This window comes from Penicillium malachiteum (assembly GCF_028827825.1).
Source record: "Penicillium malachiteum strain IBT 17515 chromosome Unknown utg000002l:1.0-8849297.0:1.0-8852440.0, whole genome shotgun sequence".
Taxonomy (NCBI): Eukaryota; Fungi; Ascomycota; class Eurotiomycetes; order Eurotiales; family Aspergillaceae; genus Penicillium; species Penicillium malachiteum.
Window position 1 is genome coordinate 4415713 of NW_026643095.1, and position 17989 is coordinate 4433701.

Below are 17989 nucleotides of genomic sequence, written 5' to 3' on the forward strand. Positions count from 1 at the left end.
AAAATTATAAGCTTAATCTCTCCACAACTGATTACTGGATCGGCCGACCACGGTGGCTGTTGCGGTACTGGAGCGCTCGTCCAACCGAGGCTATTATATCCTCATTGATAGCCAATTCGTAACCGAAGGTCATAAACACTGTATAAGTCCCATCCTCTATTACAGCATCAACGCATTGGGCGGGATAGAGCTGATGCAAATCACAGTCGTAGAACACTATCTGTTGTTCCCGGGCATCTTTCGCCGTAACTTAGGCGACCGGGGATAGATCAGACAGATTGACTATCACTTTGTGCACAAGATGACTCCATTCGCCCCTGTTATTAGGGGCAAGAAATAAAATCACGTATTTGGTATATCCAGCAGAAGCTAGTGTTCTGGTGGTGATCTTTTCCTAATCACTGATATTCTCCGTGTTATTTTCTCGCGGATCTATCTCTGTCTCCTAGGCTCGAAAGGGCGCTGCGAGTTGGGAGGCTACCTTTTGTAGTCCTAGATATTGTCTCTGGTCCTAGCGGTGTGGGGTAACTAAGAGATTGACCTGGGAATGAACGTCTATCTCTTGAGAGAAATTGGTTGGGTCTAGCGCTGGGAATTCCTCTCGGTCGGGGCTCCGGGAGTGGCTCTTAGTCTGTATTAGTGCACTAGTGTAAGTAGACTCATACGGGTTGCCATTCGCTATCTCTGCCTACTCGGCCATCTAGGATTCCGCTGTACGATGAGAGTGTTTGCTTTGCCCATCTTCTGGGTGTCTTTAAGTTCCTGAGCCATGACCATCTTGGATCATTGACTCTCTGGATGGCCAGTCTGCCGCTTGGAGAAGAGTTTTAATTGCTTGCTCTAATAATTCCCGGTGAGGAGGTATGGGAGATCCCCGAGCTTGTAGTCTCCGATGTAAGCGATTGTATGGCTTCTATCTGTCTTTTTCTCTAACGTCTGTTTGCTTCTTGCTCAAACGAGAACTTCTTTTTGTCCCGCTCCGTGATCGACGACCCTCTAATGCGTATAAAGTTTTCTTAATCTCGCCCCCGGATTTACTCCACTCTTCTGTCGTTTACGATCCTATAATACTTATATATTCTTCTATAACCTAATCGGCTGGAGACTGGCTCCTGGCTAGGGTTACTTCCTTATCGTTATCTACTAGTCCTTACTCTGTTGTTGATTTATTACCGCTCCCCTCTGATACTTCCAATGCCTCTGTGGTCTTTGGCTTGAACTAGTGTTATTAAGAACTATGGGCCATATTGCTGATTTCCAATTCCAAAAAGTGAGAGGAATTTGCTCCTCTATAAGTATCATGACTAACTACACTACCGATTACACCAGCCACATAAGTTCCCTGGTCTGCGACTTCCGGTCTATTCCCCACTGGTAGAATGATATCAAGATCCTCTATCTCTATTTCAAGCTAAAGAGGCGAATTTGTTGTTAATAGAACTATGACAACAGATTCTAGGTGAGAGGATTAAGGATCAGATTATGGCGGGTGTTTTTTTTTAAAGCCTCTTCCGCTTAGCTTTGTTCCGGGGTGTGTCTTTTGAGTGGTTATATCTTAATTGGGCGAGCTCTAAGGCTATATAGTGTATAGACCCGCCATCCTCGTCGCTACTCTTACTAGCTAAGCTTAGAACAAGAAGGGGAGAAGGAAGCACGCCGATACTGTCGGATCTCGTCGTCCGATCATCCTTCCCGGGCACGGATACTTTACCGAAGAACGTTTTGTAGAAATTCCATCGCACGAAAAGAGAGGTTACTTTTGTTGTATTAAGCACCTCGATGTCGTTAAGGTGATCTACGAAAAAGAAAAGGTTAATCCCGTACCTGAGCCTGGGCAGCCGGATACCCGCACCTTGCTATCTTCTTGACCTCCCTCCCACTCGGATACACGGCGGGTTAACAGCGACGTGGGACCGCCAACAAGAAGCACTTAGTAATCCGCTCCACAAGACGATCGAGCTCTCTGTCATAAAACTGAAAGCGGTCGTGCGGCCGAGCATATAGGAGTGCGTTTCGCGCGATGAGGCGATCTGGTGATTGTTGGAGGAGCTCCTCGATCTGGGGCGTTTGGAATCCAAGCCGCTTTGCTAGAGCAGCTATCCCATGAAGCACCTGTGGGTCTTCATTATTGTGGCCAAACTTTCCTGCGGTATCTTTTTTGAGGGATGACTTGGAGAGTTCTGCATAATAATGTATGGCATACAGCCACAGCTGTCGATACGAAAGCTCTGCGGCATCACTTTACGGGTTCCAATAGCGCCGGAATGTTATCTCGGAGGTTTACACAGAGTAAGTCGTGTTTTCCGCGTCGTTATACAGAAAGGCAGCCTGCAGCGCTTTCCTTATAGTCGTGGAATCCTCAGAAGGCGTGACAAGCATTTTCACACCGTTGGCACAGGACTTCAGGAATCGGACATCTTTGAAAAATGACGTTAGGGATAGAATGATCACACTCAGCCTCTTCATCTCTTTCCAAATGGATGCCCTCTCAGCCGTCGAGAAATTGGCAAAGACCGCCCCGCTCCGCACAAGACCCTTTATGTGAGCCCTATCCGTGGAGGACACGCTAGGGGTAAGAAGCTAAAGCGTACTCACCATATGGACATCGATTCGGAGCATCTTAGCAGGGTCATCCCCCACAAGTAAGGACCAGTACCGATACAGCTCGGTTAGAGCATGACAGATCTCCTAAACCAGGTTAGCATCTACCATTACAAATCCCCGCGTCATCCTCACCTCGTCACAGTTTAAGGCCAGGACCTCTGGAAGCGACCCAATCTGCATCCCGTGCACCAACAGTGCCGGCAGGGCCAGCAGATAGTCAAAGGCGGTCCGGATATGCGGACGTGATTCGAGCGCCCGAAGCCGCCTGGCTTTGTTTTCCGACAGTCGCGCCACCTACCGGGCCTCAAAATAGGCATTCGCCTCGCGCTGGTACTACCGGATTCTTCGGTAGATCTCACCGTTACTCTACAACCGTTCATTGGAGTACTCATCGACAAGCCAGTTATAGAGGTCGGGACTTATGTCTGGAAGCTATTAGTTCTTTGATCGCAGATTAAGCCACTCCAGGTACCTACCATCCAGATACACGTCCACTATCCACCACTGATCGTAGGATGGTAGGTGTACCCTTGCAGCCCTTAGCCGATGCTGCCCGTGGAGGTATTAGACCTGCCCATGAACGAAATACAGCTAAGGGTAGGGGTGGGGGTCATCGGTAGTATCTGCAAGACCCGCCTGTGCAGCCCGTAGCGCGTCGTCCAGATGGTGTTTTGACACAACCGCAGTAAGGTGATTGTAGGCGGCAAGTCTCCGACAGCCCTCTTTTTCAAAAATCTCACAAAGCCGCTTGACATTCCGCTGGTCCAACCGCTGCGAAATAGAAGGATGGGGAATGATTTGGCGGATGGCGATTTTGGCAGTGCCCCAGAATTTGCGATGTCGCTCTGCCGCTAATTGCTGTTCATCATCTGTGGTTGTAAAATTGGCCATGACGGAGGTCAGTGGACCTCAGCGCACATCTCAGATATCTTCTTAATCTGGGATAGATGTATGTACTGTCTGCTAAGGATTCACGGGCGTGGACACACATCCTAGACTTCAACAGGGCCCAGAATCGATGACCAACCAAGAGTGGTAAGATCTTCCAACCAAGAGTGTTAAGATCTTCGAGATTGATGGCGCAAATACTCCACATATTTCATTCCAGCACCAGGCAGCACGGACATACCACACTATCTCAATCTCGTTCTCCCAGTCAAAGTCGGCATGTCTACGCAGAATAAGCGCTGCACCGAGATCGATTTCAGGCCTTATAAGCCAAAAGTCGGACAGGCCGCGGAGCCACATCGACAGGATACGGGCGACACACCGGCTCTACGGGTCACGGCAAACCGCTCATCTGGCGCCACCAAGAAGCGAAAGGTGTCTATGCCAGACAATGCCACTAAGAAAGTGGTTACCGGGGGCCCCAAGAAGCTGGTTCTACTCCAAGAGAGGGACGGGAAAGAGTTGTCCGGCACGTTTCTCGTAAGGCATGAATCGCCCTGGAACACCTACCGCCGAACACTCCGGTACAAGCTGGCAGGGGATGTGCTCATCGCTGCTCGGCGTGCCGGCCCGTCGCAGGTGGTGGCCATCCGGGAGTACGGCGAGGACAACGCCGACAAGATGCTGCAGCTATATCGTAAGCTGAATCATCCCAATGTCCTCACGGCACGGGAGTGTTTTGTTAATAACGGGAGCTTGTATCCTCTCGTCGATGACCTTCCGCTTACCCTGGAGCACCTTGTGGGTTGCCGATTCCTCTACCCGACTGAGACTGAACTGGCCTCTATGGTATGGCAGGCAGGTTGTCCTTCGTGCCTCGGTGACCGGGATCGACTGACAATGATAGGTTCTGAATGGCATAGACTACCTTGCCCAGTCGGCATTGGAGCATCGGTCTCTGTCGTGCCAGCACATTCTGCTCGGGCTAGATGGGATTGTCAAGATTGGTAAGTGATGCGGATGTGTTGTACCCGGGTCCGCCTAACCTGAAATAGGAGCACTCGAATCGTGCGTCGAAAGCCCTGCGGATTGGGTTCGGCGAACATACACCCAAGCCCTCGCCTGCGTTACCATGGAGCTGATGCAAAAGTACGTCAAGGAGGACAGGGTGGTGGGCATTGACGATGTGCATCGCTAGCTGTTGGACTCGGATGCGTTTGGCTTCCTGAGCGCCATTTGGACCTCGGACTCTTTTGCAACGCTGAAATAGGTAGGTATGCCAGATCTTTTACCTTCATGGCCTTGACGCGCTCACCCTTCTTAGCATCCGCTTGTTTATAAGCAGCATCGATTGGTCGGGGAGCTAGTCCTGCTTGCTCGGGCCATCCTACTCTCTGCTAGGGTGTTCTTCTCTCCCGAAAAGTGAGCGCCAATTGAAAATACAATCGCTATCTTTAAGGTGTGGTTCATCAATGGTCTTAATTTATCTAAATTAGTAGTATAGGTCACAGTAGGCAGCCTTCTTAATCGCAAGATGTTACACATCCTGAATATAGTAAGCCATAGGCGGAGCAATGTAATGGAAAAATGGAGGTACAGCGCGGATAATAGAGTCATTGTAGTTGATTTAATCATATTTGGAGTGATTTAATCTAGGTGTAGTGGATAAGATGAGAGCTCGCTGTTACACTTTTACCTTATTTAATAGTTTAATCGCTAGATGAAAGCATCTTGTGATATTTCCATCCCCTTTTCCTCTAACCAAGCTACCGATCCGCCGGTTTAAATTCTAATCGCTCTCCTAGTTCGGTTAATACTCTATCTCGTATAGCTGGACTTGTCGGTCGAGATACACCCTAACTACCTGTCGCATGGTGTTTCGGACGTCAGGCGAAACCGACGCTAAAAAGTAAGTAAGTACTCCTTCTACAAGATGGATAACTTACCAATCACCAGTATCTTGCCACGCTTCTTATAAATCCCTTCCATCCTTCTGATACATTAACCCGTGGCTTCGGCTGCGATGATTTTGTTATAGTTAGGTCTGCTACTGAGGACCGTTACTCGGCGGTGATGACCGAATTACTCTGGATTCTGCCCCGGTGGTATGTAGAAGGAGATATCAATGATCTGTAAACAATTAGTAGATCCAACAATATAGGTAAGAAAAGAGGATTCTTATATAGCCATCGTCCTGGATGTCATTATTCAATAGACTATTCAGGAACGGTTATGCGGCGATTGCAATATCTAACACAGTCAGCCTCAGACCCAAATCCGGCGGATCTAGCAAGGTAAGAGTTTACCAAGGTCTTGTACCTCCCACACCAAGCAGAGTCGGCGTAGTCGACGGACCTGCAATTTGCAGGTATTGAACCCGTAGACCAGCTTTGTCATGTACGAAATGATGCCAGCGATACCGAAATTTGTGGCTATCACCAAGACGGACTGGAATCCGTCCACCGTCCGGGACATTCCATAAGGCCCATCGATCAGCGCCGGTAGTGAGACCCGTCTACCCAAAGCTACGTAAGCCCGCAGGGTCGATGTGAGACCCTCCCGGGATTAAACCAGTAGCTCTAGCACCTCCTGTCGCTCCGGAGACCACGACGTCACCATGAATGGGTGTGTCTGCGACCATGAGAGGAGGCTTGCAGTGGGGAGCCACAGGCTGACGTACTGGCCCGCATCCACTTTCAACGGTTTTGGCAAAGTGATGCGGATGGTCAGTGGCGTTCCCGCGTGAGACCGTGGCGTGTCCCAGGCGGAAGGGTTGCATGTGACCACAGCATTAGACAGCCGCGGGGGGGAGATGCCATTTGCGTACACCAACCGGATGAGATGCGTGTATAGCGAGACCGAACCGACAACGAGCGGAATATACAGATACAGCCGGGGCAGCAAATACTCGGACGGAAGATATCGCCACGTGTAATACACGTATAGGATGGCCAGTGCCTGATGAAATCGGACAAACGGTTCGTAGAATCGTCGACGGATCACGGAAGGCGTCAATGCCAGGATCACAGCCAAGGCGATCGCCCCCTATTGAATTTCAGTATAGGCAGTGGATATAGAGCGCGGAGACGAACAATCAGACCGTGGAGATGGGGCTCTTCCCGGATACTCCACCCCTACGGCCGAGAAAGCAGCGTCGCTGCCACATGGACAGCAAGAAGCATACCTATCATCCAGCCAGCCAAAAGGTGCATGCGCGTTGAAAGTTTGATAGATAGGCCCAGGATGTATACAAAAAGACTAAGGCTTGGGCTCAGATAGAGCAGGCCTATATTCATCAGGGAAAGGGTACCGGCACGGCGACCAGCTGATATGGCTAAAAGCCTACCGAACATGATGAATAGAATATTAATAGTAAGGTATGCCAGGTATATCAGTACATCGGTAGGGCTCTATATATATGGTTGTCCATAACAGGATAATATCGGGTATAGGAGGTACTTTACACTAATAAGGGAAATAATAGGTTTCAGACTCCAGAGAAAAGGGCCCACTTGGATAGTGAGAAGTACTAAAAGCACTCCCCCTGCCACCTAAGGATAGAGGAGAGTGAATTCCATCACTGAGAATGGATTATAGGATCCAAATAGGCAAAAGCTCTTGTTCTTGTAGGCTTATTAGAAGTCGTATATAGCTCGTAGACAAGAATAGAAAATCATAGAAAAATAAAACAAGATAGGTAATATACGGATAAGAGAGAAAATACTGTAGTAGAGTCTTTTAGGAAATATTGTTGAGTCGTATCTATATTTCCTACTATATTTAACGTTAAAAGAGATAAGCCGTTATTTGTAAACGCCGTAGATTACTTAAGATATAGTAAGTCTAGTAGGGTATAAAATAAGGATGGCTTAAAAAGGAGCTGACTCGCTGTCCTCTTCGTGGTGCGGTAACACCTCTCTATATCTATAGGTTTTTTCTATAAGTCTACCAACAGCAAGGATACTATATGATTTACTACAAGCCTCATTTCCGATAGTATAAGGCTATTCCAATAGGATATATAAGTCGGATAAATCTACCTTGTTTTCCTCTACTTATAACCCCTTGACCAAAACGGTATTATATATCTCCTGTTGATTATCTATATGTTTAGCTTAGTAGCCCTTGCCAGTATGTTTAAGATTATAGATATTAATAGCCTATGTTATATCTATTCAAACTATATCTGTGGCTGCATAGGCTCCTTAAAGCCTATTAGCCCTCTTAACAGCACCTTGTGCTCTTGTAAGTATTAATTCATCAATTTCCCATACGATATATACTGTTCTTGATTAACAAACTTAGATCTTAGTGTAAAGAACAATGGTAATTAGCTCCGCCAAGGCACAATCAATGTGACGGCCTACGGTCCCACCCAAGACACCGATCACGAACAGGCATATATCATCGCCGATTAGAGCGGTCTACTAATCTTCCAAAATACAGCAGGGAATATAGCCAACTACATAATCGGGGAAGACTTCTACGTTAGGAGCATCTACACTGCCCTCGAGGATGGCTGGTCCACTCAAAAGGCCCTAGTAGCAATACCCCTAACCAGCATATCCACGGAGACTCCGCTGCCCTTGCGTTCCACCCCTACTCCCGCGGAGAATATCGTCCCAGCGCCACTCACTATTACTCCTATAAGTAATTCCACGGTACCTCTGAAGTCTGACGCCACACGAACCGAGACCAGTATAATAGACTATTAGTCGGTTCATATTATAACCCCTTGTTATCTGAGAGTACAGAACAGGGCAGCCTCTTATTTATAGATAGAGTTATCATATACTTACATTTTGGAATTAGTGTTCTCTCATTTGAACAGGAACTTAAGAAAGTCGCTCCGAGTCCTTATTAGAGAAACTAGATATACGCGTATTAATCTTCTTTACATTCTTTAGAAACTGCAGTCTAGAGTTCTAATAATAAAATATTTAACCAGTTTTTCCCGGGGGACTGCCATTAGTAGAAGGATATGTGAAAAATACAAGTAAAGCTGTGAGCAGATTGTATCAGCGATTGTAGTCAGCGCCAATGAGGGAAGATATGGCTGATCCGCTTATAATTTAGGTACAGCTCATCCTATGCATAAGGATATATCATAGAAGAAAGAGGTTCTATCCTGTGTACCCTGGGAACATCGTAAGCTAGTCTCAGCCGAATTTACTTGAAAATCATCGTTGAGAAACTAGGCCTATATATATGATGGAATAATTTTCAGTTTCTAAGCGATATATCTTTAGAACGGAAAATTCAGAGTAAAATTATAATATACTAATAGACTTAATTCCAATGGTAAATACGATAGTATATAGCTACCTACCCGCTCTATTGCTTTCCCGCCAATATAGTCCTATAGCGTAGAAAGCCTATTTGCCGTTGACAAGGTGACCACTACCACCCGCATTAATGAGGGTATCTCAATGCCAAGTAAGACCGGCCAGAGCCTTTCTGTGAAGACCTATCCAGAGAGATGGCTTTAAGATAGGCACAAGACGGTTTCTGTATCTTATCCCTCATGGACGTTTCTACCCGACAATGGAGTGCTCTATCCCCTCAATGCGGAGCGGCGTGAGATCAGGGTATTTGGATGTTCGCAGAATGACCGGCCACCTTTTGCCGTGGCAGAGCAGGTGCAACACGCAGATCGGAACGAGAGCCCCTAGCTCCGAGACCTTTCCTCCAATCCCGTATATATCCGAGGCATACACGGTGCGAACTCTCTTCTCGGATGCAAAGCAGAATTGAGTCCGTAAAACCATGGGGTCAAAAAGTCGTCGAATTTCTTTCTTCCGAAGTGTGATGCTATTCAAAGGATGTATTGCTTGGCTAATATGAATAACCAAGTCTGAAACTGGAATTTTCTGGCCACCGGTAGTTCTGAACACTATTTTCGGCAGGGTGATTGTTGACTTTGTCTGATCGTATGTATATCCTGTTCGCAGGGATCTAAAAAGCAGCTCTTCTGGTAACTTAAGATTGCCCAGCCGGTCGTTGGTTACCAGGAGGACATGATACCGTCGAGGGGTTGGACTAACGCCTCCGATCATGTCTAGGTCGGGCGCAATCAATATAGGGCTTATACCAAGCTCGGAAGCTTTCTGCAGCCATTCATTGTCATGAAATATTGTTGCCTAAAGTCTGTTGGCTAGGCCTTCGGGAAGGAGGGGATGAGAGTTGTCCTGGGAAGAATGCGATATTATGTTGGGCAGTAATGCATGGACCCTTTTCTGATAAAAGTCTTTTAAGCTCTGTATATTTTCTTTGTTAAAATGTTAATTCCAAGAGACATGGCAAATTAGAGGGGAGCCTTGATAATCAGAGAAATTAAATATACTTAACAGGATACGTAAACACCTCACCGGTTTTAGGGGACCATCAATATCTAAGAATTTAATACGGGTCTTAAATCATCTATCTCCACAGTTTAAGGCGAGAGAGAGTATTTAGTGTCTTGTGAATTCTTAGATAATATACTCTTGAATTTGCCTCACTTTGATAGACAATTAAGACTAGGTTGATGGAGTGAAGAGTGGTAAAAAGAGTTATAAAGAGAGTGGTGAAGTACACACCTCATAAGTAGAGGGCAATACACAAACATCCCTCATAGCAGGGCCGTGCAAATTATCTCATCCAGGGCTATTCCGGTTCATCTAGCTCTACTATAGCCTCTTGTTTAAATTGAAGGTCCCGCTTTGAAGAATCTCCTACTGTATTATTAGTTGCCTATAACCTGAAGCACTCCTCAGGTAACGAAATCTTTCAATAAACTTTCTCTCAGAAGAATATATAATCGAAATTTACATCGGAATGCCTCAAATAGAACCAGCGCCTGGGGCTATAATCAAGAAGTAAGAGCTAGAGCTTTGGACTAGCTAGATTAGTGAAAAGTAAACAAGATTTGAAACTGCTGGGCGCCCATGCTATAGTAAATGTATACTGTACAAACCTGCTTTTGATGGCTGTCTTTCTGGAGAAGTACCATGAAACCCATCGTATGGGTGCACGGGTGGGACTTACTGTATGTACCACACATCCATTGAAAGAGATACAACAATAAATCTTAGTCCTTGCGCGGCTGCCAAAGCGCCCTCTTAATATTTTGTCCCTATATAGTATCAATCATCTGATGCTAGGACAGAGACCAAGGTCTTTCAAAATCTCAACAAAGTGAGCAGGATTTAAATAAGGTTGAATTTGGATGGGGTATTTCATCATTCTAGCTCCTATTATCTTCATGCATACTGTCTTTTGCCAGATCTCACAGCGATCGGAAAGATGGCGAGTTAAGCGATTTGATGGAGCTTACCCATAGCAGATTCTCTACGCAGAAAAAGTTATAGGCGAAGGGAAAAAGGATAGTTCTTGACTTTTGGATCATAATATATGCTAAACACTTGGAATCTACGCCTATTGTTATACGCAGTAAGGAAATAAATTAAACCAAACTGGAATCAGAACGGCATTGCGACGGCATTGCAACGGCAGTGCAATGGACACAGTCTTTATAAATAATCACAAATGGATTTTTACTAATTCACAACGCGGAGTATTGAAAAATCAATCGAGGGAGAAGATGAATCCAGAGGTCCCGCCTGTATAGGCCAGGGAAAAGAGTTTTTTTAGTAGAAGAGCAAGGTAGCCTAATCTTTGGGAGAGGTATAGTAATCTGTGATAAGAGACAAAAGAGTCAAAAACCCTATCTCTTTTTGGCCTTTCAACTCCCTTGCATGTGTAGAGTATGCCAGTGAAAGAGGATCTATGAGTCTCTAAATATTGAACTGGCTGCCTGTAGTGATCTGATTCTTAAATAGTGCTATTCCTCTGCAGATATTCAGCATTGAATTCTGCACGTTCTCATTATTCCTCAGAGTCAAGCGAATGAGGTCTAAAAAGACATGGCCAGAGTCTTTTTCCAAAACACGCTTTAGTTGAATAATTCCAGGTTTAAACTTTCGTGATATCCTTCGGAACTTGGTTAGGATATATGGAACTAACGACGATTTTAAAAATCGTTGGTACGTATTCAAGGTGTGCCTCTGTCTTAGATACCGTGATTCTAGCTCCAGTAGGTTCTAACTAATATTGAGTTTTCGCAATGCCTTGGATCTGGTCTTCTGAGGTGGGAGATCTAAGCGATGTACTTTTGCTTTACCCATTAGTGTATATTGATAGGAGGCTTCCTGATTTCTCAAAGAGTCGAAAGGGAAAGATCTATTTATATACCCCGAAATTAGGGTGAAAATGAATATGATCAGCATAAAAACTTGGTCTTTGTAGCCTAAATCTTAATAGTATGTATGGTGTTTGTTGTATAGATCTGGAAGAGAAGCTATATTGCTGGATTGATCTATTAGCTTCTTAGCTTTGTAGAATGGAAACGTAAAATCTATTTAAGAAGTTCACAACAAAGTAGAAAGTGAATTAGAAGGGAAGATTACCTACTAGAGAGGAAGAACCTTATTTAGTAGTCACGAAGTTGTGTCTAGGTCTAACTTGGCCTCTTATAGCCAATTCTTATTGTCATTCTTAGAGTATCTAGTAGTTGATGATTTGCTAGAATGACACAGAGTAAACTAAGGATATACGCTAATCCTAGAGATAAAAGTAAGTAGTCATGTCAAGTCATATATTTATATATAGTGTATACTGTCAATCTAGAACTTAATGCTAATTCTGGAGTATAGATCTGGTTTGTGATTTAAATGAGGATTGCGAAGCTTGATAGGAATTATCTTAATATCCTGAGCCAGTTTGGGTCACCTGCCAAAGTCGACTCTTAATAATATAATCAAATAGCTCCTGTAAAGGTTTTACATATTCGTGCCATAATCAGCGTCATATCAATTTCAAAGATAAAAAGCTATATTCTCCATCCAATTTCACCAATCTAGACATATAGCATATAGCGAGTTGCGAGCTGATTTATAGATCCCAGAATTATAACTACAAGAGCCAAGCAGCACCTAATACACATACTTGTAATCACTGGCTGATGATAATATTCATGGTGCCGATGGAAAATTTCACCATTTTCTGTCTGATGATTGTTTCTATTGTATTGTTATTTGGTCGACCCATTTTATCTTCTATAGGGAATTCTGCCTATAGATACTGTAGTGACCGACTCCCTTTGACGGCCCAGTTGATATAGTACTATACTATACCCTACAGAAAGAAGAGGCTTTCTTTGTTTCACCTTCTTCTTACGTGCACCAAAACATATGTCGGATTTCAATACAGTGGCTATGCCGATTCTCAAAATGAATATATTATCCACCAATTGTCGCTTTGCTCACAAAGGACGACCATAGGCCTAGAGGCCGATTAGAAGAAGCTATTCAGGATCTTCAATTACCATCTTACATACCTCTCCCCATCGAGCTCTTTTAAAACGTGCTAGAGCGCTTGTCTATGCGAGACGTTCTTTTATTTACATTTTGCCAGTGGGACTTTTTCTTAAATTCCGTTGGGTTTTTAGCGGAAAAGATTTGACCGGCGCTGCACAATCTGGATGCTCTGGCTGTAGGATTCAATGATAATCAATGGTCAAGCCTTCGCCTGCTTCAGATTCTTCAACAAACTTTGATAACCCTTAAGACGACTTTATGTATTACAAAACTTTGATGTTTTCTTTTCATTTTTTAAGGACACAGGCCAACCAGCAAATGTATTGCGTGATGTTATCCATAAATGCGCAACGTCCGGATTGCCTACACTACATACATGGCTGTCTTTCTTATAAGCTATACCATATGAGTAGCCTATATTTACGGCAAAATCCACCCGCGATATATATTTCAAAAAGACAGCGCAAAATGACTGTTCTCCATGTGGCTGTAGGAGGCTGTCCTCTGGACCTCCTTAAAGGTATTAAGGAGATATTGCAAAATTTACCTTAATTAAATCTATTATAAAGACTAGATCAATGGTTTCAAAAATGTAGTATAGATATATACTCTCAGAGCCCCCTTAATGGATTTAACTGATGCTCTTGTGTATATAGGATGTGATTAAAACCATATAGATCAATTTATTTATCTTACTGATGGATGTATGTTTTCAATGGCTGGATCAAGCTGTTAAGTACTTGATATAATACGGTGCTAATGTTACTACTTGTAACCACTTTGATCGTTTAGCTGTAGAGCAAGTCATGATGGATAAAAGTTGTTTAAAAGATGAGCTCCTTAGTTACCTGGGACCCTATCTCGATTAAATATAGCTAGATATAGTGTTATTATATACCTAGACCATTGGTAAATAGTATGCGCCAATTTTAGTAAGACTAGGTGTAGTTCCTTAATATATAGGCTTATTAAAAGAATAGATTATCTCAGACTTTTAGAACTATAGCCCTTAAGATTAAATCATAGCTTATTTGGGAAAAGCGTTAACCCGAGCTCCTGTATCAATAGCGGTCCATTCTTAAGACCAAGATCGGTTTCATTAAGTCCTATGGAACACAATATTTCGACGGATTTTGAAAATGATCAGGCTATCGAGGGATTCACTTATTTAAGACGTGTGACCATTAACGATAAATACTAGAGGTACGACGCTTAGTGCCAGATTGGAAAGGTTAAGATTAGTTGGCCCTGTAAATATGTGTAAATACATACTTGAAGACAAGCTAAATTTTTCTATAACGGCCCTCCGAAATGTTTTCTAATCAGCGGACCCCCTCTTATAAATCATGTATTTACACTCTCATAGAGTCAAGGCTTGTAAATATGGGAAAGAAAATATTCAGGGGATCTATGGAGTCCTATATTCCGGCTAATGGTTAATAAATATGCTACAGAAGACTCTAAGGATATATGTAAAGTTGAAGTGGACTGGTATTGATAATATTAATACCGGGCTTTGCTGAGGTAGCTATAGCTATATAATAAGGTTAGGATCAATTCAAATGATTAGTTAGACTATAGCTGATTTAACAATAAAAGAAGTATGGAATGTACAAGTAGCATAATATACGCGATGTAAAACAAAGGGAAGACGATGAAATATATTTACGCCACTAAGATCTATCTTCATAAACACGTATTAAAAGAATTCCAGTTATATTATATAGTACCCTAGTATAAAGCTACCCCAATAGATAGTAGGATACCTGTTAAGGCTAGTAAGAGAAGACCTAATAGATATAATTGGTTAAGTATGATACTAAAGCTAAAGGTTAGAGGAATAAGTCTACGGTTAATATAAATATATATTACGATTCGGTTTTTCCAGCAATTCTCAGGATTACTACACAATAGTATAAAGATATAGGGGCACGCCGACTAGGCCATTCCTAGAGAGGAATATTAGTTATATAACCAGTCTCTATTATTAACATATCCTTCTAATAGGCCATAAAATCACTTGGCAAGTATAAAATAAATTGAGCTCAAAGTAGGCGTCTATATCTTTCATTCAAATCAGGTAGAATAGGGGAGTCTGATTTAAATGCCTTTAAATATAGTGCGATAAGAATTTCAGTGTATCTCTACCGATAAGCGGTTGACAAAGTCTGACAGTCAAGGTTTAAGGGATATATCAGTTGATGAAAAATTTCAAGCTTCGAAAGGGTATAGTAAACACTATTCCAGGGCTAGCATACATCCACCGTATTTTGCAAAGCTTTACCAGGGGAATTATAGGCAGTCCAGAACCAGACATCAATCGTACGTATCCTAATCGGAGATCCGGGTCACTTACCTGAATATGAGGTCTCTCTGTCCGACAACAAATCCGTCCAATCTACTGAAACACGTGGAAATTTCAACCCTGATGTTGGCGCGATGTACTTGAAATAATTTTTGCATTCCGGTTGCCAAGGTCAATGTAAGCATAAGGCCCGCCAAAATGTCGAATGAAGTCATTTATTACCTATCCTCCGGATTAAAGGTCGTGATGCGGGAAAATCAATAGTAGGAAGAAAATCTGATTTTCTGATTTCGTAATAAGGCAAGTTATAACGGGTTCAGCGTGATTGCAAGATGGGCTCAAGTTATAGTAACAAGCCATAGATAGGTCCACAAATCATGTTTTGTCTTTCCACAATGCCCAATCTCACTTGTTGTTCAAGCGGCAGCGGCATGAGGAGCTCTGTGGTCTTACTAAAGTCGAAAATTGAGCCGGCGAGGTAGCTGTTGGATGCTGTATAGGAGATCCCTTTGCGAGGACTGTAGATCTACCAAATGCCGGGTCGCCAATGCATGCTGGCTCATTTATACCGACGAGAAAGGATGCTTCACCGCGGTATTTAATAGAATCCCCAGGTTGAGGGAATCGGATATCTATATTCTCTCTGGTCTGGTAGCCATTTATGTTTGCAATAAACATGTTAGGAAGATCAGAGAAAAGGTTACTCTGATGAATAAGGTCATCATTCAAAGCACTACCCACAAGGGTAACAGAAGCACAGTTCATATATATTTTATGATTACCAATATGGTTAAACCAGGTCCAGGCCAAGCTATATTTTCCAGGCTAGAGTCCCAATGGTACAGTGAAATTAAGTAGTGGTAAAATCTTAGAAAGAGCATCACCGGGGAGGTTTCCTGCTACATTCGCAGGATAGCCTCCTTCACAAGAATGAATGACCTTCCACTTCGAATCCTTTGTAGGCTTACGGTCAGAGGTGAGGCTTACCTGGCATGAGCCTCCACTGTACGCTATACTTCCTTGGAATTGAATCGAGTAGTTTTCGCTAATGCGGTATACAGTCTCTTCCAGCGGAATCCCAAAATCGCTCGACTACAGCTTGTAGGGAAAATCACTGCCATCTACGGCAAGTGGAGAATTATTGATTTTGTCCTTGCTATAAGGCTTAGGTGAAATCATAATCATATATATATTGGCAAACCAGGGTATAATTCCGTTCAACAGATGGAATAATAGGAGAAATTTCATTTTGCCTGTGTTAGGTAGGTGTTTTGCGTTAGCGAATATTCAAGTTGAAAATGGCATCGAGCCCCAATTTCGAATATCAGAGCTTGATGAGATTAAGCGGGATAAGGAACATTTATAGCTAAAGGATCATAGCCAGTTTCTAGGTTAATACCATACTTAAAGCACGTAAGTTAATAAGACAACGATTCCTAAAGGCACTAACAAATACTCTATAAGAACTCTTTAATTTCACTTAGGACAAGGGGACAGATTCTCAGAGGAGCCTATAGAATACGTCGGATTAGGCTGAAAAGAGTGGTGAAAAAGAATGTAGCAAGTATACAATAACCTACATTAGAGGAATTAATCTAAGAAAAGATGGTTCAATCAAATTTGATTCCCTATCACCTCGATTACATTCGATAAATATGAATGAGCGAGGTCAATCAAGTGCGGCCTATCAACAAACCACCTGTCTTTAAGAACTCTACTCATATTCAGTACGCATATTCCTGATCCAAAAATTTGCCTGGGCGACGCAATTCTATCTTCATTGTTGTTTATATAGTAACTGTTCTTTTCCTCCACAAAAAGTGAGATATGTGGCTGTGCAAGAGTTTATAGCTTTCTATATACAGGAAAGCAGATGTACGGGGGCCAGATACGCTGGAGAGAGCGATGCTGATTGAAAATGAAAAGTTGATCTGGTAGGGACACGCTTTCATATGGCACTAAGCGAGCGACATCATCATCTCGGTATTTGTAAACTCATTTAATGGTTGAGAGCTTTTGTAATGAAGTGGCTAGATTTGGGTAGCACCAATATGGCTAGGCGAAGCAAGTACGGGATGTATACAAATCAAGGGAGATTTGGGTAGGATTAGGTAGGAAGGTCTTCAATCTATACTAAGACTAACACTTGAGGAGTGTAAGTCTTGCGGTGATTGTCTCGAAACTAATAGGATCTCGGCTATGTTTCGACACCTGATCTGGAGACCTTCTCTGTAAGGCTGACATAGTTGAGTTCCTTGACAGCTTTGTAATTTTAGACCTGGCTGCTGGGTTGACTTCAAACGAATACTTTGATTTTTTGTGATGTAAGACTGGTGTGGATCAGTATGTAAAGGAGCCGTATCATTGGAATTTATACAAACGACATCTATGTGCATCGAGTTGATATCCAATCGATTTGATCTCCGCCCTTCCTGAATAGCCTCACGTATTCTGTCAGAATTAAGTTCTTCTCAGATATCTATATTTTTTTGTAGGATCAACTTGGTCGGGGAGCAACCTGATATTCTCGATATACAAAATTCTCATTAGTTTATCAGTTTAGTAGTAGGGATAATAGTAATCAATATCAAACCTGTCCACCGCCCTTTTTTCCCTTATCACCGCCTTCGCTACCGACTAAAGCTGCTCAAGTCTTACCTGTACCGCTTGGTTGACCGCCTATTCATATCTCTCACTGCCAGGTGCTTAACCGCTGCGAGCACCGCCTGCTGTGTTCAATATTCACCGCTTTGAGCTGAGCACCGTCTACTAGAAATAATCTTAAAGTCTATACCGCTCTAGTTACCGCCTTTCCATTTATATGTTCGTCCTCACC

At 43.3% G+C, this 17989-nt stretch overlaps 5 protein-coding genes across 5 annotated transcripts; 1 reads left to right on the plus strand and 4 right to left on the minus strand.

Moving 5' to 3' along the window:
* Window positions 1–31: 31 nt before the first annotated feature.
* N7483_004676 (uncharacterized protein) lies at window positions 32–777 on the minus strand (the record flags this gene model as incomplete). Its single annotated transcript, XM_057088113.1, has 2 exons — window positions 32–249; window positions 693–777. 2 exons carry the CDS (start codon window positions 775–777, stop codon window positions 32–34), a joined length of 303 nt encoding a protein of 100 aa, XP_056947942.1.
* A 722-nt stretch (window positions 778–1499) lies between these two features.
* On the minus strand, window positions 1500–2984 carry N7483_004677 (uncharacterized protein; the record flags this gene model as incomplete). Its single annotated transcript, XM_057088114.1, is given in 6 exon segments — window positions 1500–1795; window positions 1902–2239; window positions 2285–2580; window positions 2596–2688; window positions 2710–2873; window positions 2903–2984. The coding sequence occupies 6 exon segments, from the start codon at window positions 2982–2984 to the stop codon at window positions 1500–1502; spliced, it is 1269 nt and encodes a 422-aa protein (XP_056947943.1).
* Window positions 2985–3195: 211 nt separating this feature from the next.
* Window positions 3196–3495, minus strand: N7483_004678 (uncharacterized protein; the record flags this gene model as incomplete). The annotated part of the gene is made up of 1 exon (XM_057088115.1): window positions 3196–3495. The coding sequence occupies one exon, from the start codon at window positions 3493–3495 to the stop codon at window positions 3196–3198; it is 300 nt and encodes a 99-aa protein (XP_056947944.1).
* Window positions 3496–3771: 276 nt separating this feature from the next.
* Window positions 3772–4690, plus strand: N7483_004679 (uncharacterized protein; the record flags this gene model as incomplete). The annotated part of the gene is made up of 3 exons (XM_057088116.1): window positions 3772–4341; window positions 4400–4499; window positions 4548–4690. The coding sequence occupies 3 exons, from the start codon at window positions 3772–3774 to the stop codon at window positions 4688–4690; spliced, it is 813 nt and encodes a 270-aa protein (XP_056947945.1).
* Window positions 4691–6057: 1367 nt separating this feature from the next.
* On the minus strand, window positions 6058–6704 carry N7483_004680 (uncharacterized protein; the record flags this gene model as incomplete). Its single annotated transcript, XM_057088117.1, has 2 exons — window positions 6058–6537; window positions 6663–6704. 2 exons carry the CDS (start codon window positions 6702–6704, stop codon window positions 6058–6060), a joined length of 522 nt encoding a protein of 173 aa, XP_056947946.1.
* Window positions 6705–17989: the final 11285 nt, after the last annotated feature.